This window comes from Oncorhynchus gorbuscha, linkage group LG06, assembly GCF_021184085.1.
Source record: "Oncorhynchus gorbuscha isolate QuinsamMale2020 ecotype Even-year linkage group LG06, OgorEven_v1.0, whole genome shotgun sequence".
Classification (NCBI taxonomy): domain Eukaryota; kingdom Metazoa; phylum Chordata; class Actinopteri; order Salmoniformes; family Salmonidae; genus Oncorhynchus; species Oncorhynchus gorbuscha.
This window is the reverse complement of record NC_060178.1, coordinates 529275-549688: the sequence shown is the minus strand read 5'-3', so window position 1 is coordinate 549688 and position 20414 is coordinate 529275. Positions and strand designations below refer to the sequence as shown.

General features: G+C 41.7%; 1 protein-coding gene across 1 annotated transcript in view; it reads left to right on the top strand.

Annotated features, from left to right (window-relative positions):
* The first annotated feature begins 7525 nt into the window (after positions 1 to 7525).
* ice2 (interactor of little elongator complex ELL subunit 2) overlaps positions 7526 to 20414 on the top strand; it is an 83699-nt gene continuing 70810 nt past the window's right edge. The window contains exons 1-2 of the mRNA XM_046352109.1: positions 7526 to 7688; positions 7843 to 7953. Coding sequence (XP_046208065.1) covers positions 7675 to 7688; positions 7843 to 7953 — 125 coding nt within the window. The 5' untranslated portion in view covers positions 7526 to 7674. The remainder of the gene's footprint in view (positions 7689 to 7842; positions 7954 to 20414) is intronic.

The following is a 20414-nucleotide window of genomic DNA, read 5'->3' as shown; positions in this document are numbered from 1 at the left end:
GACGTGAGAGAACTTGGGAAGGTTGAACACCAGACGGGCTGCGGCGTTCTGGATGAGTTGAAGGGGTTTAATGGCACAGGCAGGGAGCCCAGCCAACAGCGAGTTGCAGTAATCCAGACGGGAGATGACAAGTGCCTGGATTAGGACCTGCGCCGCTTCCTGTGTGAGGCAGGGTCGTACTCTGCGGATGTTGTAGAGCATGAACCTACAGGAACGGGCCACCGCCTTGATGTTAGTTGAGAACGACAGGGTGTTGTCCAGGATCACGCCAAGGTTCTTGGCGCTCTGGGAGGAGGACACAATGGAGTTGTCGACCGTGATGGCGAGATCATGGAACGGGCAGTCCTTCCCCGGGAGGAAGAGCAGCTCCGTCTTGCCGAGGTTCAGCTTGAGGTGGTGATCCGTCATCCACACTGATATGTCTGCCAGACATGCAGAGATGCGATTCGCCACCTGGTCATCAGAAGGGGGAAAGGAGAAGATTAATTGTGTGTCGTCTGCATAGCAATGATAAGAGAGACCATGTGAGGTTATGACAGAGCCAAGTGACTTGGTGTATAGCGAGAATAGGAGAGGGCCAAGAACAGAGCCCTGGGGGACACCAGTGGTGAGAGCGCGTGGTGAGGAGACAGATTCTCGCCACGCCACCTGGTAGGAGCGACCTGTCAGGTAGGACGCAATCCAAGCGTGGGCCGCGCCGGAGATGCCCAACTCGGAGAGGGTGGAGAGGAGGATCTGATGGTTCACAGTATCGAAGGCAGCCGATAGATCTAGAAGGATGAGAGCAGAGGAGAGAGAGTTAGCTTTAGCAGTGCGGAGCGCCTCCGTGATACAGAGGAGAGCAGTCTCAGTTGAATGACTAGTCTTGAAACCTGACTGATTTGGATCAAGAAGGTCATTCAGAGAGAGATAGCGGGAGAGCTGGCCAAGGACGGCACGTTCAAGAGTTTTGGAGAGAAAAGAAAGAAGGGATACTGGTCTGTAATTGTTGACATCGGAGGGATCGAGTGTAGGTTTTTTCAGAAGGGGTGCAACTCTCGCTCTCTTGAAGACGGAAGGGACGTAGCCAACGGTCAGGGATGAGTTGATGAGCGAGGTGAGGTAAGGGAGAAGGTCTCCGGAAATGGTCTGGAGAAGAGAGGAGGGGATAGGGTCAAGCGGGCAGGTTGTTGGGCGGCCGGCCGTCACAAGACGCGAGATTTCATCTGGAGAGAGAGGGGAGAAAGAGGTCAGAGCACAGGGTAGGGCAGTGTGAGCAGAACCAGCGGTGTCGTTTGACTTAGCAAACGAGGATCGGATGTCGTCGACCTTCTTTTCAAAATGGTTGACGAAGTCATCTGCAGAGAGGGAGGAGGGGGGAGGGGCGGAGGATTCAGGAGGGAGGAGAAGGTGGCAAAGAGCTTCCTAGGGTTAGAGGCAGATGCTTGGAATTTAGCGTGGTAGAAAGTGGCTTTAGCAGCAGAGACAGAGGAGGAAAATGTAGAGAGGAGGGAGTGAAAGGATGCCAGGTCCGCAGGGAGGCGAGTTTTCCTCCATTTCCGCTCGGCTGCCCGGAGCCCTGTTCTGTGAGCTCGCAATGAGTCATCGAGCCACGGAGCGGGAGGGGAGGACCGAGCCGGCCTGGAGGATAGGGGACATAGAGAGTCAAGGGATGCAGAGAGGGAGGAGAGGAGGGTTGAGGAGGCAGAATCAGGAGATAGGTGGGAGAAGGTTTGAGCGGAGGGAAGAGATGATAGGATGGAAGAGGAGAGAGTAGCGGGGGAGAGAGAGCGAAGGTTGGGACGGCGCGATACCATCCGAGTAGGGGCAGTGTGGGAGGTGTTGGATGAGAGCGAGAGGGAAAAGGATACAAGGCAGTGGTCGGAGACTTGGAGGGGAGTTGCAGTGAGGTTAGTGGAAGAACAGCATCTAGTAAAGATGAGGTCGAGCGTATTGCCTGCCTTGTGAGTAGGGGGAAGGTGAGAGGGTGAGGTCAAAAGAGGAGAGGAGTGGAAAGAAGGAGGCAGAGAGGAAAGAGTCAAAGGTAGACGTGGGGAGGTTAAAGTCGCCCAGAACTGTGAGAGGTGAGCCGTCCTCAGGAAAGGAGCTTATCAAGGCATCAAGCTCATTGATGAACTCTCCGAGGGAACCTGGAGGGCGATAAATGATAAGGATGTTAAGCTTGAAAGGGCTAGTAACTGTGACAGCATGGAATTCAAAGGAGGCGATAGACAGATGGGTAAGGGGAGAAAGAGAGAATGACCACTTGGGAGAGATGAGGATCCCGGTGCCACCACCCCGCTGACCAGACGCTCTCGGGGTGTGCGAGAACACGTGGGCGGACGAAGAGAGAGCAGTAGGAGTAGCAGTGTTGTCTGTGGTGATCCATGTTTCCGTCAGTGCCAAGAAGTCGAGGGACTGGAGGGAGGCATAGGCTGAGATGAACTCTGCCTTGTTGACCGCAGATTGGCAGTTCCAGAGGCTACCGGAGACCTGGAACTCCACGTGGGTCGTGCGCGCTGGGACCACCAGAGTAGGGTGGCCGCGGCCACGCGGTGTGGAGCGTTTGTATGGTCTGTGCAGAGAGGAGAGAACAGGGATAAACAGACACATAGTTGACAGGCTACAGAAGAGGCTACGCTAATGCAAAGGAGATTGAATGACAAGTGGACTACACGTCTCGAATGTTCAGAAAGTTAAGCTACGTAGCAAGAATCTTATTGACTAAAATGATTAAAATGATACAGTACTGCTGAAGTAGGCCAGCTGGCAGTGGGTGCGTTGTTGACACTACACTAATCAAGTCGTTCCGTTGAGTGTAATAGTTTCTGCAGTGTTGCTATTCGGGGGCTAGCAGGCTAGCTAGCAGTGTTGTTTACGTTACGTTGCGTTAAAAGAACGACAATAGATGGCTAGCGAACCTAGAAAATCGCTCTAGACTACACAATTATCTTTGATACAAAGACGGCTATGTAGCTAGCTAAGTAGCTAGCTACGATCAAACAAATCAAACCGTTGTACTGTAATGAAATGAAGTGAAAAAGTGATACAACCTGTGAATGCGACCGGGTAGTTGAGTTCTATACAGAAGACGTTGGCTAGCGTTGGCTAGCTGTTGGCTAGCTAGCAGAGTTGGCTAGCTAGCAGAGTCACCTACGTTAAGGACGACAAATAGCTGGCTAGCTAACCTCGGTAAATTAAGATAATCACTCTAAGACTACACACTCTAAACCTAAACAACACAATTATCTTGGATACGATGATACGATGATACGAAGACAGCAAAGACAGCTATGTAGGTAGCTAACACTAAACTAATCAAGTCGTTCAGTTGAGTGAAATAGTAATAGTTTCTCAGTGCAGCTGATCAGTGGACGTTAGCTAGCTGGCTAGTGAAGACTACGTTAGGACGGCGAAATACGATAATTACGCAATTTTCATCGACATTGGTGTCATATTGTCTTAGACATGATGGTAGGGAGATTTGAATTTAACATTGGCCTTCAATCAATCCCTTCTATAGTTGCGTCGACACTATAATGATGTGATTAGCTGAACTATTATGGACTACAAAGGAAAACCCAGATGCGAGCTGCCCAGTGACGCGAGCCTACCAAATGAGATAAATGCCTTTTATGCTCGCTTCGAGGCAAGCAACACTGAAGCATGCACGAGAGCACCGGCTGTTCTGGATGACTGTGTGATAACGCTCTCGGTAGCCGTTGTGACCAAGGCCTTTAAACAGGTCAACATTCACAAAGCCGCGGGGCCAGATGGTTTACCAGGACGTGTACTCAAAGCACGACTCCAACACTATCATTAAGTTTGCTGACGACACAACAGTGGTAGGCCTGTTCGGGGCTGTGGTGGAGTGGGTCGAGAGTTTCAAGTTCCTTGGTGTCCACATCACCAATGAACTATCATGGTCCAAACACACCAAGACAATTGTGAAGAGGGCACGACAAAACATTTTCCCTCTCAGGAGACTGAAAAGATTTGGCATGGGTCCCCAGATCCTCAAAAAGTTCAACAGCTGCACCATTGAGAGCATCTTGACCGGTTGCATCACTGCCTGGTATGGCAACTGCTCGGCCTCTGACCGTAAGACGCTACAGAGGGATATATGGCCCAGCACATCACTGGGGCCAAGCTTCCTGCCATCCAGGGCCTATAATAGGCAATGTCAATAAATAGTTTAGTTTATAGCACAAATAATATCATAGCATTAGGCTCCAGAGTGATGCAGCGGTCTAAGGCACGCTTTTGAGGTAATATGTACATGTAGGAAGAGTTAAAGTGATTATGCATAGATAATAAACAGAGAGTAGTTGCTAGAGGACGGGAGCAATGCAAATAGTCTGGGTAGCCATTTGAACAGCCAAGCTGTTCAGGAGTCTTCAGGAGTCTTATGGCTTGGGGGTAGAAGCTGTTGAGAAGCCTTTTGGACCTAGACTTAGATAATTCATAATAATAGTAATAACAATATTCATAATCATATTATAGTGTTGCATCTTCATATTTGACATTCATATCGCACCGTACAAAATTATCTTGTTACGTTGTGTAACAGTAAAAGGGGATCCATTCTACTCAGCACCACTTCTAGTTTCCAAATGCCAGAGCTTTAAAAAAATGTAACCTTTATTTAACCAGGAAGGGCTCATTGAGATTAAAATATTATTTTCAAGAGCGCCCTGGCCAAGATAGGCAGCACCAAGTCAGCGTAGACTAGCGGTTAGAGCGTTGGACTAGTAACTTAAAGGTTGCAAGTTCGGATCCCCGAGCTGACAAGGTACAAATCTGTCGTTCTGCCCCTGAACAGACAGTTAACCCACTGTTCATAGGCCGTCATTGAAAATAATAATTTGTTCTTAACTGACTTGCCTAATTAAATAAAGGTAAAAAAATAAAATAAAAATTACAGACAGACAACATGAAAAACTACAAGTAATCTAGTAAAAACCATTGAATTCACAAGAGTATAAAACAGCAAATTAAAAACATTGACAGGTCAGGGAATCAGCCTCAAAATCCTTCATCAGTGATTTAAAAACACCAATCTGGACAAGTTCTTCCAGTTTAAAAGTAGTTTGTAAGGCGTTCCAAGACGATGGCGCAGAGTACATAAAAGCCCTTCTACCAAATTCAGTTTGGACATTTGGAACAGTTAGCAGGATAAAGTCCAGCGAACGAAGAGAGTACCCACCACATTTCTGAACAATAAAAATGCACAAATAAAAAGGTAGTAAACCCAAAATGGCTTTGTAAATAAAAGTATACCAGTGACTGAGCTTATGAGTGACTAGAGAAGGCCAGCCAACCCTGGTATACAAAGTGCAGTGGTGCGTAAGGGTTTTGCTGTTTAAAATAAATCTCAAAGTGCCATGAAAAGAGTGTAAAAGAGTGTCAATTGATCTCAAACACTGAGCGGAAGCATTCAAATATAAAATATCCCCATAGTCTAGTGAAGGCATAAATGTAGCTGATACTAGCCTCCTTCTGGCTTCAAAAGAAAAACAGGCCTTATTCCTAAAATAAAATCCCAATTTCAGCTTCAATTTGTTTGTAAGTTGTTGAATATGCAATTTAAAAGAGAGGCCGTCATCAATTAAAATTCCAATATATTTATATGAAGTTACAACCTCAATCTCCTTGCCCTGACAGGTAGTAATAGGTGAAAGGTTAAGAGGTCTATTTCTTGCATTAGAAAACACCATTAGTGTAGTTTGTCGGTATTGAAGATAAGCTTCAATTGACACAAGGTATGTTGAACAGTATAAAAAGCAGTTTGCATGTTCTGGAAAGCTTTTGTAAGAGACGAGGCACAACAGTAAATAACAGTATCATCAGCATAAAAAAAGAAGTTGTGGATTTTGGACATTTTTGTTTAAATAATTTATATTAATAGTGAATAAGAGAGGACCAAGTACAGAGCCTTGGGGCACACCATTCAAGACAGACAATTTAACAGACATAAGCCCATCAAATTGAGTGCACTGAGTTCTATCAGACCATGCAACTGCATGCTCCGAAAGACCTACACTCGACAATCTCTGCCAAATAAGAATTTGTTCTTAACTGACTTGCCTAGTTAAATAAAGGTAAAATAAAATAAAATAAATAAAATAAATAGTTTAGCATGATCAACTGTATCAAAAGCCTTAGAGAGATCAATAAAAAGTGAGACACAGTGCTGTGTTTTGTCAATGGCTTCAGTGATATCATTTAAAACCTTCATGGCTGCTGTAATTGTGCTATGCTTCTTCCTGAAGCCTGATTGGTACATTGATAAAATAGAGTTAGTAAATAAAAACTCTTTTAGCTGTTCACTCACAAAAGTTTCAAGTATTTTCACCAGGGGTGACAGCTTTGAGATTGGCCTATACTTATTTAAAAGAGTTGGATCTCCCCCTTTTAAAAGTGGTAGGATAAATGCTGATTTCCAGATCTTTGGAATTTCATTACATTCCAGGGTTAGATTGAACAGAGATGTAAGTGGTTCGGCTATGAAATCAGCTGGTAGATTTAAAAAGCAGGGATCAAGAAGATCAGGACCTGCAGGCTTTCTCTGATCTAAGGATTTCGGGGCTTTATGTACCACCTGCACTGAGAATGGCAAAAAGCTAAATGTTTGACCAGCTCTCACTGGTTCATCCACACAGGGTTGTACAGAGACAGAGGACACTGGTTCATCCACACAGGGTTGTACAGAGACAGAGGACACTGAATCAAACAGTCTACCAGATGATACAAAGTGCTCATTGAAACAATTCAGCATTTCAGTTTTGTCATATATAGCTTACACCCAGTGTTTTAATGTGACACAAAGACCAGATCATTGTGTAGGGTGCAATAAATGTTAAGAACACACACACACACACACACACACACACACACACACACACACACACACACACACACACACACACACACACACACACACACACACACACACACACACACACACACACACACACACACACACACACACACACACACACACACAGACAGACAGACAGACAGACAGACAGACAGACAGACAGACAGACAGACAGACAGACAGACAGACAGACAGACAGACAGACAGACAGACAGACAGACAGACAGACAGACAGACAGACAGACAGACAAAACAGTGGTACCATTATGAACTGGTGACCATTAGAATCTGGTAACCCCCCCCCCATTGTTTTGTACACTACTGTTTAGTATCTATGCATGGTCACTTCACCCCTGCCTACATGTACAAATTACCTCGACTAACCTGTACCCCCATTGAATCAGTATCGGTACCCCCTGTATATAGCCTCATTATTGTTGTTTTGTTGTGTTAATTAATTTTTTAAACTTTTGTTTATTTGGTGAATATTTTCTTAACTCTTTCTTGAACTGCACTGTTGGTTGAGGGCTTGTAAGTAAGCATTTCACGGTAAGGTCTACACATGTTGTATTCAGCGTATGTGACAAATAAAGTTTGAATTGATTTTGATACAGGACATTTATTCTGAAGGATTCCAAAAGTCCTGACCCGGAAGTACTTAGTAGTTCTTGCCCGTATCACAGCGGTTTCACGTTGAAGCTCACATCAATGCCATTGTTAAAGTAGATAACTGGCTACTAGTTAACTATTTATAGTTGTATTATTCTCAGCTACATCTTATCTCATAACCAGGCCAACCTAAAACAGCGGTACATATGGAGCTGACATGGTGAGCTTGGTTTGTGATTAACCAGTTGTCGAAAATGTTTGGGGACATTTGGCGCTAACGATATTTAAACTTTGGCAAGTTTGAGGTTTGCCGTAGCCGTTTGCTAGTTGTAACATAATCCTGATGAAACGCTGTTCCCTATATCTCCTCGTAGGGAGGACGTCCCGCTCCCAGCCCCAGACGGTCTATTATTTAACAAAGACCTTTATGATAAGTACTCCCTGGCGCCGACCATCAAGGGACTGTGGGCTATCGCTGTTGTAAGGTACAGTATGCAGCTAGCGTCAGTGGCTACCTAACGTGGCGTCAGTGGCTACCTAACGTGGCGTCAGTGGCTACCTAACGTAGCGTCAGTGGCTACCTAACGTAGCGTCAGTGGCTACCTAACGTGGCGTCAGTGGCTACCTAACGTGGCGTCAGTGGCTACCTAACGTGGCGTCAGTGGCTACCTAACGTGGCGTCAGTGGCTACCTAACGTAGCGTCAGTGGCTACCTAACGTAGCGTCAGTGGCTACCTAACGTAGCGTCAGTGGCTACCTAACGTAGCGTCAGTGGCTACCTAACGTAGCGTCAGTGGCTACCTAACGTAGCGTCAGTGGCTACGTAGCGTCAGTGGCTACGTAGCGTCAGTGGCTACGTAGCGTCAGTGGCTACCTAACGTGGCGTCAGTGGCTACCTAACGTGGCGTCAGTGGCTACCTAACGTAGCGTCAGTGGCTACCTAACGTAGCGTCAGTGGCTACCTAACGTAGCGTCAGTGGCTACCTAACGTGAAGCGCCAGTGGCTACCTAACGTAGCGTCAGTGGCTACCTAACGTGAGCGTCAGTGGCTACGTAGCGTCAGTGGCTACCTAACGTGGCGTCAGTGGCTACCTAACGTAGCGTCAGTGGCTACCTAACGTAGCGTCAGTGGCTACGTAGCGTCAGTGGCTACGTAGCGTCAGTGGCTACGTAGCGTCAGTGACTACCTAACGTAGCGTCAGTGGCTACCTAACGTAGCGTCAGTGGCTACCTAACGTAGCGTCAGTGGCTACGTAGCGTCAGTGGCTACGTAGCGTAGCGTCAGTGGCTACGTAGCGTCAGTGACTACCTAACATAGCGTCAGTGGCTACCTAACGTGGCGTCAGTGGCTACCTAACGTAGCGTCAGTGCCTACCTAACGTAGCATCAGTGGCTACCTAACGTGGCGTCAGTGGCTACCTAAAGTGGCGTCAGTGGACAGCAGATTGAAGGGAGTTTTATTTCTTTCTCATTGTTAAAACTGGTAACCATTAGAACTGGTAAACATTAGAACTGGTAACCATTAGAATGATGAACTGGTAACCATTTAGAATGATGAACTGGTGACCATTAGAATGATGAACTGGTAACCATTAGAATGATGAACTGGTAACCATTAGAATGATGAACTGGTAACCATTAGAATGATGAACTGGTAACCATTAGAATGATGAACTGGTAACCATTAGAATGATGAACTGGTAACCATTAGAATGATGAACTGGTAACCATTAGAATGATGAACTGGTAACCATTAGAATGTTGAACTGGTAACCATTAGAATGATGAACTGGTAACCATTAGATTGTTGAACTGGTAACCATTAGATTGTTGAACTGGTAACCATTAGAATGATGAACTGGTAACCATTAGAATGATGAACTGGTAACCATTAGAATGATGAACTGGTAACCATTAGATTGTTGAACTGGTAACCATTAGATTGTTGAACTGGTAACCATTAGATTGTTGAACTGGTAACCATTAGAATGATGAACTGGTAACCATTAGAATGATGAACTGGTAACCATTAGATTGTTGAACTGGTAACCATTAGATTGTTGAACTGGTAACCATTAGAATGATGAACTGGTAACCATTAGAATGATGAACTGGTAACCATTAGAATGATGAACTGGTAACCATTAGAATGATGAACTGGTAACCATGAGAATGATGGACTGGTAACCATTAGAATGTTGAACTGGTAACCATTAGAATGTTGAACTGGTAACCATTAGAATGATGAACTGGTAACCATGAGAATGATGGACTGGTAACCATGAGAACTGGTAACCATTAGAATGCTGAACTGGTAACCATTAGAACTGGTGACCATTAGAACTGGTAACCATTAGAATGATGAACTGGTAACCATTTAGAATGATGAACTGGTGACCATTAGAATGATGAACTGGTAACCATTAGAATGATGAACTGGTAACCATTAGAATGATGAACTGGTAACCATTAGAATGATGAACTGGTAACCATTAGAATGATGGACTGGTGACCATTAGAATGATGGACTGGTAACCATTAGAACTGGTAACCATTAGAATGATGAACTGGTAACCATTAGAATGCTGAACTGGTAACCATTAGAACTGGTAACCATTAGAATGATGAACTGGTAACCATTAGAACTGGTGACCATTAGAATGATGAACTGGTAACCATTAGAATGCTGAACTGGTAACCATTAGAACTGGTAACCATTAGAACTGGTGACCATTAGAACTGGTGACCATTAGAACTGGTGACCATTAGAACTGGTGACCATTAGAACTGGTAACCATTAGAACTGGTGACCATTAGAATGATGAACTGGTAACCATTAGAACTGGTGACCATTAGAACTGGTGACCATTAGAACTGGTGACCATTAGAATGATGAACTGGTAACCATTAGAACTGGTGACCATTAGAACTGGTGACCATTAGAATGATGAACTGGTAACCATTTGAATGATGAACTGGTAACCATGAGAATGATGGACTGGTAACCATGAGAACTGGTAACCATTAGAATGCTGAACTGGTAACCATTAGAACTGGTAACCATTAGAACTGGTAGAACCACCATTAGAACTGGTAACCATTAGAACTGACCATTAGAACTGGTAACCATTAGAATGATGAACTGGTAACCATTTAGAATGATGAACTGGTAACCATTAGAATGATGAACTGGTAACCATTAGAATGATGAACTGGTAACCATTAGAATGATGAACTGGTAACCATTAGATTGTTGAACTGGTAACCATTAGAATGATGAACTGGTAACCATTAGAATGTTGAACTGGTAACCATTAGAATGATGAACTGGTAACCATTAGAATGATGAACTGGTAACCATTAGAATGATGAACTGGTAACCATTAGAATGATGAACTGGTAACCATTAGAATGTTGAACTGGTAACCATTAGAATGATGAACTGGTAACCATTAGATTGTTGAACTGGTAACCATTAGATTGTTGAACTGGTAACCATTAGAATGATGAACTGGTAACCATTAGAATGATGAACTGGTAACCATTAGAATGATGAAATGGTAACCATTAGATTGTTGAACTGGTAACCATTAGATTGTTGAACTGGTAACCATTAGAACTGGTGACCATTAGAATGATGAACTGGTAACCATTAGAATGCTGAACTGGTGACCATTAGAACTGGTGACCATTAGAACTGGTGACCATTAGAACTGGTGACCATTAGAACTGGTGACCATTAGAACTGGTGACCATTAGAACTGGTAACCATTAGAACTGGTGACCATTAGAATGATGAACTGGTAACCATTAGAATGATGAACTGGTAACCATTAGAATGATGAACTGGTAACCATTAGAATGATGAACTGGTAACCATTAGAATGATGAACTGGTAACCATTAGAATGATGAACTGGTAACCATTAGATTGTTGAACTGGTAACCATTAGAATGATGAACTGGTAACCATTAGAATGTTGAACTGGTAACCATTAGAATGATGAACTGGTAACCATTAGAATGATGAACTGGTAACCATTAGAATGATGAACTGGTAACCATTAGAATGATGAACTGGTAACCATTAGAATGTTGAACTGGTAACCATTAGAATGATGAACTGGTAACCATTAGATTGTTGAACTGGTAACCATTAGATTGTTGAACTGGTAACCATTAGAATGATGAACTGGTAACCATTAGAATGATGAACTGGTAACCATTAGAATGATGAAATGGTAACCATTAGATTGTTGAACTGGTAACCATTAGATTGTTGAACTGGTAACCATTAGAACTGGTGACCATTAGAATGATGAACTGGTAACCATTAGAATGCTGAACTGGTAACCATTAGAACTGGTGACCATTAGAACTGGTGACCATTAGAACTGGTGACCATTAGAACTGGTGACCATTAGACTGGTAACCATTAACTGGTAACCATTAGAACTGGTGACCATTAGAATGATGAACTGGTAACCATTAGAATGATGAACTGGTAACCATTAGAATGATGAACTGGTAACCATTAGAATGATGAACTGGTAACCATTAGAATGATGAACTGGTAACCATTAGATTGTTGAACTGGTAACCATTAGAATGATGAACTGGTAACCATTAGAATGTTGAACTGGTAACCATTAGAATGATGAACTGGTAACCATTAGAATGATGAACTGGTAACCATTAGAATGATGAACTGGTAACCATTAGAATGGTGAACTGGTAACCATTAGAATGATGAACTGGTAACCATTAGAATGATGAACTGGTAACCATTAGAATGATGAACTGGTAACCATTAGAATGATGAACTGGTAACCATTTGAATGATGGACTGGTGACCATTAGAATGATGGACTGGTAACCATTAGAACTGGTAACCATTAGAATGATGAACTGGTAACCATTAGAATGCTGAACTGGTAACCATTAGAACTGGTAACCATTAGAATGATGAACTGGTAACCATTAGAACTGGTGACCATTAGAATGATGAACTGGTAACCATTAGAATGCTGAACTGGTAACCATTAGAACTGGTAACCATTAGAACTGGTGACCATTAGAACTGGTGACCATTAGAACTGGTGACCATTAGAACTGGTGACCATTAGAACTGGTAACCATTAGAACTGGTGACCATTAGAATGATGAACTGGTAACCATTAGAACTGGTGACCATTAGAACTGGTGACCATTAGAACTGGTGACCATTAGAATGATGAACTGGTAACCATTAGAACTGGTGACCATTAGAACTGGTGACCATTAGAACTGGTGACCATTAGAATGATGAACTGGTAACCATTAGAATGATGAACTGGTAACCATTTGAATGATGAACTGGTGACCATTAGAATGTTGAACTGGTAACCATTAGATTGTTGAACTGGTAACCATTAGAATGATGAACTGGTAACCATTAGAATGATGAACTGGTAACCATGAGAATGATGAACTGGTAACCATTAGAACTGGTAACCATTAGAATGATGAACTGGTAACCATTAGATTGTTGAACTGGTAACCATTAGATTGTTGAACTGGTAACCATTAGATTGTTGAACTGGTAACCATTAGAATGATGAACTGGTAACCATGAGAATGATGAACTGGTAACCATGAGAATGATGAACTGGTAACCATTAGAACTGGTAACCATTAGAATGATGAACTGGTGACCATTAGAACTGGTAACCATTAGAACTGGTAACCATTAGAACTGGTGACCATTATAACTGGTGACCATTAGAACTGGTAACCATTAGATTGATGAACTGGTGACCATTAGAACTGGTGACCATTAGAACTGGTAACCATTAGATTGATGAACTGGTGACCATTAGAACTGGTAACCATTAGAATGATGAACTGGTGACCATTAGAACTGGTAACCATTAGAACTGGTAACCATTAGAATGATGAACTGGTAACCATTAGAACTGGTAACCATTAGAATGATGAACTGGTGACCATTAGAACTGGTAACCATTAGAACTGGTGACCATTAGAACTGGTGACCATTAGAACTGGTAACCATTAGATTGATGAACTGGTGACCATTAGAACTGGTAACCATTAGAATGATGAACTGGTGACCATTAGAACTGGTAACCATTAGAACTGGTAACCATTAGAATGATGAACTGGTGACCATTAGAACTGGTAACCATTAGAACTGGTAACCATTAGAATGATGAACTGGTGACCATTAGAACTGGTAACCATTAGAATTGATAACCATTAGAACTGGTAACCATTAGAACTGGTGACCATTAGAATGATGAACTGGTAACCATTAGAATGTTGAACTGGTAACCATTAGAACTGGTGACCATTAGAATGATGAACTGGTAACCATTAGAATGATGAACTGGTAACCATTAGAACTGGTGACCATTAGAATGATGAACTGGTAACCATTAGAATGATGAACTGGTAACCATTAGAACTGGTGACCATTAGAATGATGAACTGGTAACCATTAGAATGATGAACTGGTAACCATGAGAATGATGAACTGGTAACCATTAGAACTGGTAACCATTAGAATGATGAACTGGTAACCATTAGATTGTTGAACTGGTAACCATTAGAATGATGAACTGGTAACCATTAGAATGATGAACTGGTAACCATGAGAATGATGAACTGGTAACCATTAGAACTGGTAACCATTAGAATGATGAACTGGTGACCATTAGAACTGGTAACCATTAGAACTGGTAACCATTAGAACTGGTGACCATTATAACTGGTGACCATTAGAACTGGTAACCATTAGATTGATGAACTGGTGACCATTAGAACTGGTGACCATTAGAACTGGTGACCATTAGAATGATGAACTGGTAACCATTTGAATGATGAACTGGTAACCATGAGAATGATGGACTGGTAACCATGAGAACTGGTAACCATTAGAATGCTGAACTGGTAACCATTAGAACTGGTGACCATTAGAACTGGTAACCATTAGAATGATGAACTGGTAACCATTTAGAATGATGAACTGGTGACCATTAGAATGATGAACTGGTAACCATTAGAATGATGAACTGGTAACCATTAGAATGATGAACTGGTAACCATTAGAATGATGAACTGGTAACCATTAGAATGATGGACTGGTGACCATTAGAATGATGGACTGGTAACCATTAGAACTGGTAACCATTAGAATGATGAACTGGTAACCATTAGAATGCTGAACTGGTAACCATTAGAACTGGTAACCATTAGAATGATGAACTGGTAACCATTAGAACTGGTGACCATTAGAATGATGAACTGGTAACCATTAGAATGCTGAACTGGTAACCATTAGAACTGGTAACCATTAGAACTGGTGACCATTAGAACTGGTGACCATTAGAACTGGTGACCATTAGAACTGGTGACCATTAGAACTGGTAACCATTAGAACTGGTGACCATTAGAATGATGAACTGGTAACCATTAGAACTGGTGACCATTAGAACTGGTGACCATTAGAACTGGTGACCATTAGAATGATGAACTGGTAACCATTAGAACTGGTGACCATTAGAACTGGTGACCATTAGAACTGGTGACCATTAGAATGATGAACTGGTAACCATTAGAATGATGAACTGGTAACCATTTGAATGATGAACTGGTGACCATTAGAATGTTGAACTGGTAACCATTAGATTGTTGAACTGGTAACCATTAGAATGATGAACTGGTAACCATTAGAATGATGAACTGGTAACCATTAGAATGATGAACTGGTAACCATTAGATTGTTGAACTGGTAACCATTAGATTGTTGAACTGGTAACCATTAGAATGATGAACTGGTAACCATTAGAATGATGAACTGGTAACCATGAGAATGATGAACTGGTAACCATTAGAACTGGTAACCATTAGAATGATGAACTGGTGACCATTAGAACTGGTGACCATTAGAACTGGTAACCATTAGAACTGGTGACCATTATAACTGGTGACCATTAGAACTGGTAACCATTAGATTGATGAACTGGTGACCATTAGAACTGGTGACCATTAGAACTGGTAACCATTAGATTGATGAACTGGTGACCATTAGAACTGGTAACCATTAGAATGATGAACTGGTGACCATTAGAACTAGTAACCATTAGAACTGGTAACCATTAGAATGATGAACTGGTAACCATTAGAACTGGTAACCATTAGAATGATGAACTGGTGACCATTAGAACTGGTAACCATTAGAACTGGTAACCATTAGAACTGGTGACCATTAGAACTGGTGACCATTAGAACTGGTAACCATTAGATTGATGAACTGGTGACCATTAGAACTGGTAACCATTAGAATGATGAACTGGTGACCATTAGAACTGGTAACCATTAGAATGATGAACTGGTGACCATTAGAACTGGTAACCATTAGAACTGGTGACCATTAGAACTGGTAACCATTAGAATGATGAACTGGTGACCATTAGAACTGGTAACCATTAGAATGATGGACTGGTAACCATTAGCACTGGTAACCATTAGAATGATGGACTGGTAACCATGAGAATGATGAACTGGTAACCATTAGATTGTTGAACTGGTAACCATTAGATTGTTGAACTGGTAACCATTAGAATGATGAACTGGTAACCATTAGAATGATGAACTGGTAACCATTAGAATGATGAACTGGTAACCATGAGAATGATGGACTGGTAACCATTAGAATGTTGAACTGGTAACCATTAGAATGATGAACTGGTAACCATGAGAATGATGGACTGGTAACCATGAGAACTGGTAACCATTAGAATGCTGAACTGGTAACCATTAGAACTGGTGACCATTAGAACTGGTAACCATTAGAATGATGAACTGGTAACCATTTAGAATGATGAACTGGTAACCATTAGAATGATGAACTGGTAACCATTAGAACTGGTGACCATTAGAATGATGAACTGGTAACCATTAGAATGATGGACTGGTAACCATTAGAATGATGAACTGGTGACCATTAGAATGATGGACTGGTAACCATTAGAACTGGTAACCATTAGAATGATGGACTGGTAACCATGAGAATGATGAACTGGTAACCATTAGAATGCTGAACTGGTAACCATTAGAACTGGTAACCATTAGAATGATGAACTGGTAACCATTAGAACTGGTGACCATTAGAATGATGAACTGGTAACCATTAGAATGCTGAACTGGTAACCATTAGAACTGGTAACCATTAGAATGCTGAACTGGTGACCATTAGAACTGGTAACCATTAGAATGCTGAACTGGTAACCATTAGAATGATGAACTGGTGACCATTAGAATGTTGAACTGGTAACCATTAGATTGTTGAACTGGTAACCATTAGAATGATGAACTGGTAACCATTAGAATGATGAACTGGTAACCATTAGAATGATGAACTGGTAACCATTAGATTGTTGAACTGGTAACCATTAGATTGTTGAACTGGTAACCATTAGAATGATGAACTGGTAACCATTAGAATGATGAACTGGTAACCATTAGAATGATGAACTGGTAACCATGAGAATGATGAACTGGTAACCATGAGAATGATGAACTGGTAACCATTAGAACTGGTAACCATTAGAATGATGAACTGGTGACCATTAGAACTGGTGACCATTAGAACTGGTGACCATTAGAACTGGTAACCATTAGAACTGGTGACCATTATAACTGGTGACCATTAGAACTGGTAACCATTAGATTGATGAACTGGTGACCATTAGAACTGGTGACCATTAGAACTGGTAACCATTAGAATGCTGAACTGGTAACCATTAGAATGATGAACTGGTGACCATTAGAATGTTGAACTGGTAACCATTAGATTGTTGAACTGGTAACCATTAGAATGATGAACTGGTAACCATTAGAATGATGAACTGGTAACCATTAGAATGATGAACTGGTAACCATTAGATTGTTGAACTGGTAACCATTAGATTGTTGAACTGGTAACCATTAGAATGATGAACTGGTAACCATTAGAATGATGAACTGGTAACCATGAGAATGATGAACTGGTAACCATTAGAACTGGTAACCATTAGAATGATGAACTGGTGACCATTAGAACTGGTGACCATTAGAACTGGTAACCATTAGAACTGGTGACCATTAGAACTGGTAACCATTAGAACTGGTGACCATTATAACTGGTGACCATTAGAACTGGTAACCATTAGATTGATGAACTGGTGACCATTAGAACTGGTGACCATTAGAACTGGTAACCATTAGATTGATGAACTGGTGACCATTAGAACTGGTAACCATTAGAATGATGAACTGGTGACCATTAGAACTAGTAACCATTAGAACTGGTAACCATTAGAATGATGAACTGGTAACCATTAGAACTGGTAACCATTAGAACTGGTAACCATTAGAATGATGAACTGGTGACCATTAGAACTGGTGACCATTAGAACTGGTGACCATTAGAACTGGTGACCATTAGAACTGGTGACCATTAGAACTGGTAACCATTAGATTGATGAACTGGTGACCATTAGAACTGGTAACCATTAGAATGATGAACTGGTGACCATTAGAACTGGTAACCATTAGAATGATGAACTGGTGACCATTAGAACTGGTAACCATTAGAACTGGTGACCATTAGAACTGGTAACCATTAGAATGATGAACTGGTGACCATTAGAACTGGTAACCATTAGAATGATGGACTGGTAACCATTAGCACTGGTAACCATTAGAATGATGGACTGGTAACCATGAGAATGATGAACTGGTAACCATTAGATTGTTGAACTGGTAACCATTAGATTGTTGAACTGGTAACCATTAGAATGATGAACTGGTAACCATTAGAATGATGAACTGGTAACCATTAGAATGATGAACTGGTAACCATGAGAATGATGGACTGGTAACCATTAGAATGTTGAACTGGTAACCATTAGAATGATGAACTGGTAACCATGAGAATGATGGACTGGTAACCATGAGAACTGGTAACCATTAGAATGCTGAACTGGTAACCATTAGAACTGGTGACCATTAGAACTGGTAACCATTAGAATGATGAACTGGTAACCATTTAGAATGATGAACTGGTAACCATTAGAATGATGAACTGGTAACCATTAGAACTGGTGACCATTAGAATGATGAACTGGTAACCATTAGAATGATGGACTGGTAACCATTAGAATGATGAACTGGTGACCATTAGAATGATGGACTGGTAACCATTAGAACTGGTAACCATTAGAATGATGGACTGGTAACCATGAGAATGATGAACTGGTAACCATTAGAATGCTGAACTGGTAACCATTAGAACTGGTAACCATTAGAATGATGAACTGGTGACCATTAGAACTGGTGACCATTAGAATGATGAACTGGTAACCATTAGAATGCTGAACTGGTAACCATTAGAACTGGTAACCATTAGAACTGGTAACCATTAGAATGCTGAACTGGTGACCATTAGAACTGGTAACCATTAGAATGCTGAACTGGTAACCATTAGAATGCTGAACTGGTGACCATTAGAACTGGTAACCATTAGAACTGGTAACCATTAGGAATGCTGAACTGGTGACCATTAGAACTGGTAACCATTAGAACTGGTAACCATTAGAACTGGTGACCATTAGAACTGGTAACCATTAGAACTGGTAACCATTAGAACTGGTAACCATTAGAACTGGTAACCATTAGAACTGGTGACCATTAGAACTGGTGACCATTAGAACTGGTGACCATTAGAACTGGTGACCATTAGAACTGGTGACCATTAGAATGATGAACTGGTGACCATTAGAATGATGAACTGGTAACCATTAGAACTGGTAACCATTAGAATGTTGAACTGGTAACCATTAGAACTGGTGACCATTAGAACTGGTGACCATTAGAACTGGTAACCATTAGAACTGGTAACCATTAGAATGTAGAACTGGTGACCATTAGAACTGGTGACCATTAGAACTGGTGACCATTAGAACTGGTAACCATTAGAACTGGTAACCATTAGAATGTAGAACTGGTAACCATTAGAACTGGTAACCATTAGAACTCGTAACCATTAGAATGCTGAACTGGTGACCATTAGAACTGGTAACCATTAGAATGCTGAACTGGTGACCATTAGAACTGGTGACCATTAGAACTGGTGACCATTAGAACTGGTGACCATTAGAACTGGTAACCATTAGAACTGGTAACCATTAGAATGTAGAACTGGTGACCATTAGAACTGGTGACCATTAGAACTGGTGACCATTAGAACTGGTAACCATTAGAACTGGTAACCATTAGAATGTAGAACTGGTAACCATTAGAACTGGTAACCATTAGAACTCGTAACCATTAGAATGCTGAACTGGTGACCATTAGAACTGGTAACCATTAGAATGCTGAACTGGTAACCATTAGAACTGGTGACCATTAGAACTGGTAACCATTAGAACTGGTAACCATTAGAACTGGTGACCATTAGAATGCTGAACTGGTAACCATTAGAACTGGTAACCATTAGAATGATGATGAGTTGTTGTGGTGTCCAGTCCCACAGTAAAGGTTGACGTGAAGGAGTTAGAGGACACAACAGGACCAGCCAAGCTCCCCTCCATTAGAACTGGTAACCATTAGAACTGGTAACCATTAGAACTGGTAACCATTAGAACTGGTGACCATTAGAACTGGTGACCATTAGAACTGGTGACCATTAGAACTGGTAACCATTAGAACTGGTAACCATTAGAACTGGTAACCATTAGAACTGGTAACCATTAGAACTGGTAACCATTAGAATGATGAACTGGTAACCATTAGAACTGGTGACCATTAGAACTGGTGACCATTAGAACTGGTGACCATTAGAACTGGTGACCATTAGAATGATGAACTGGTGACCATTAGAATGATGAACTGGTAACCATTAGAAC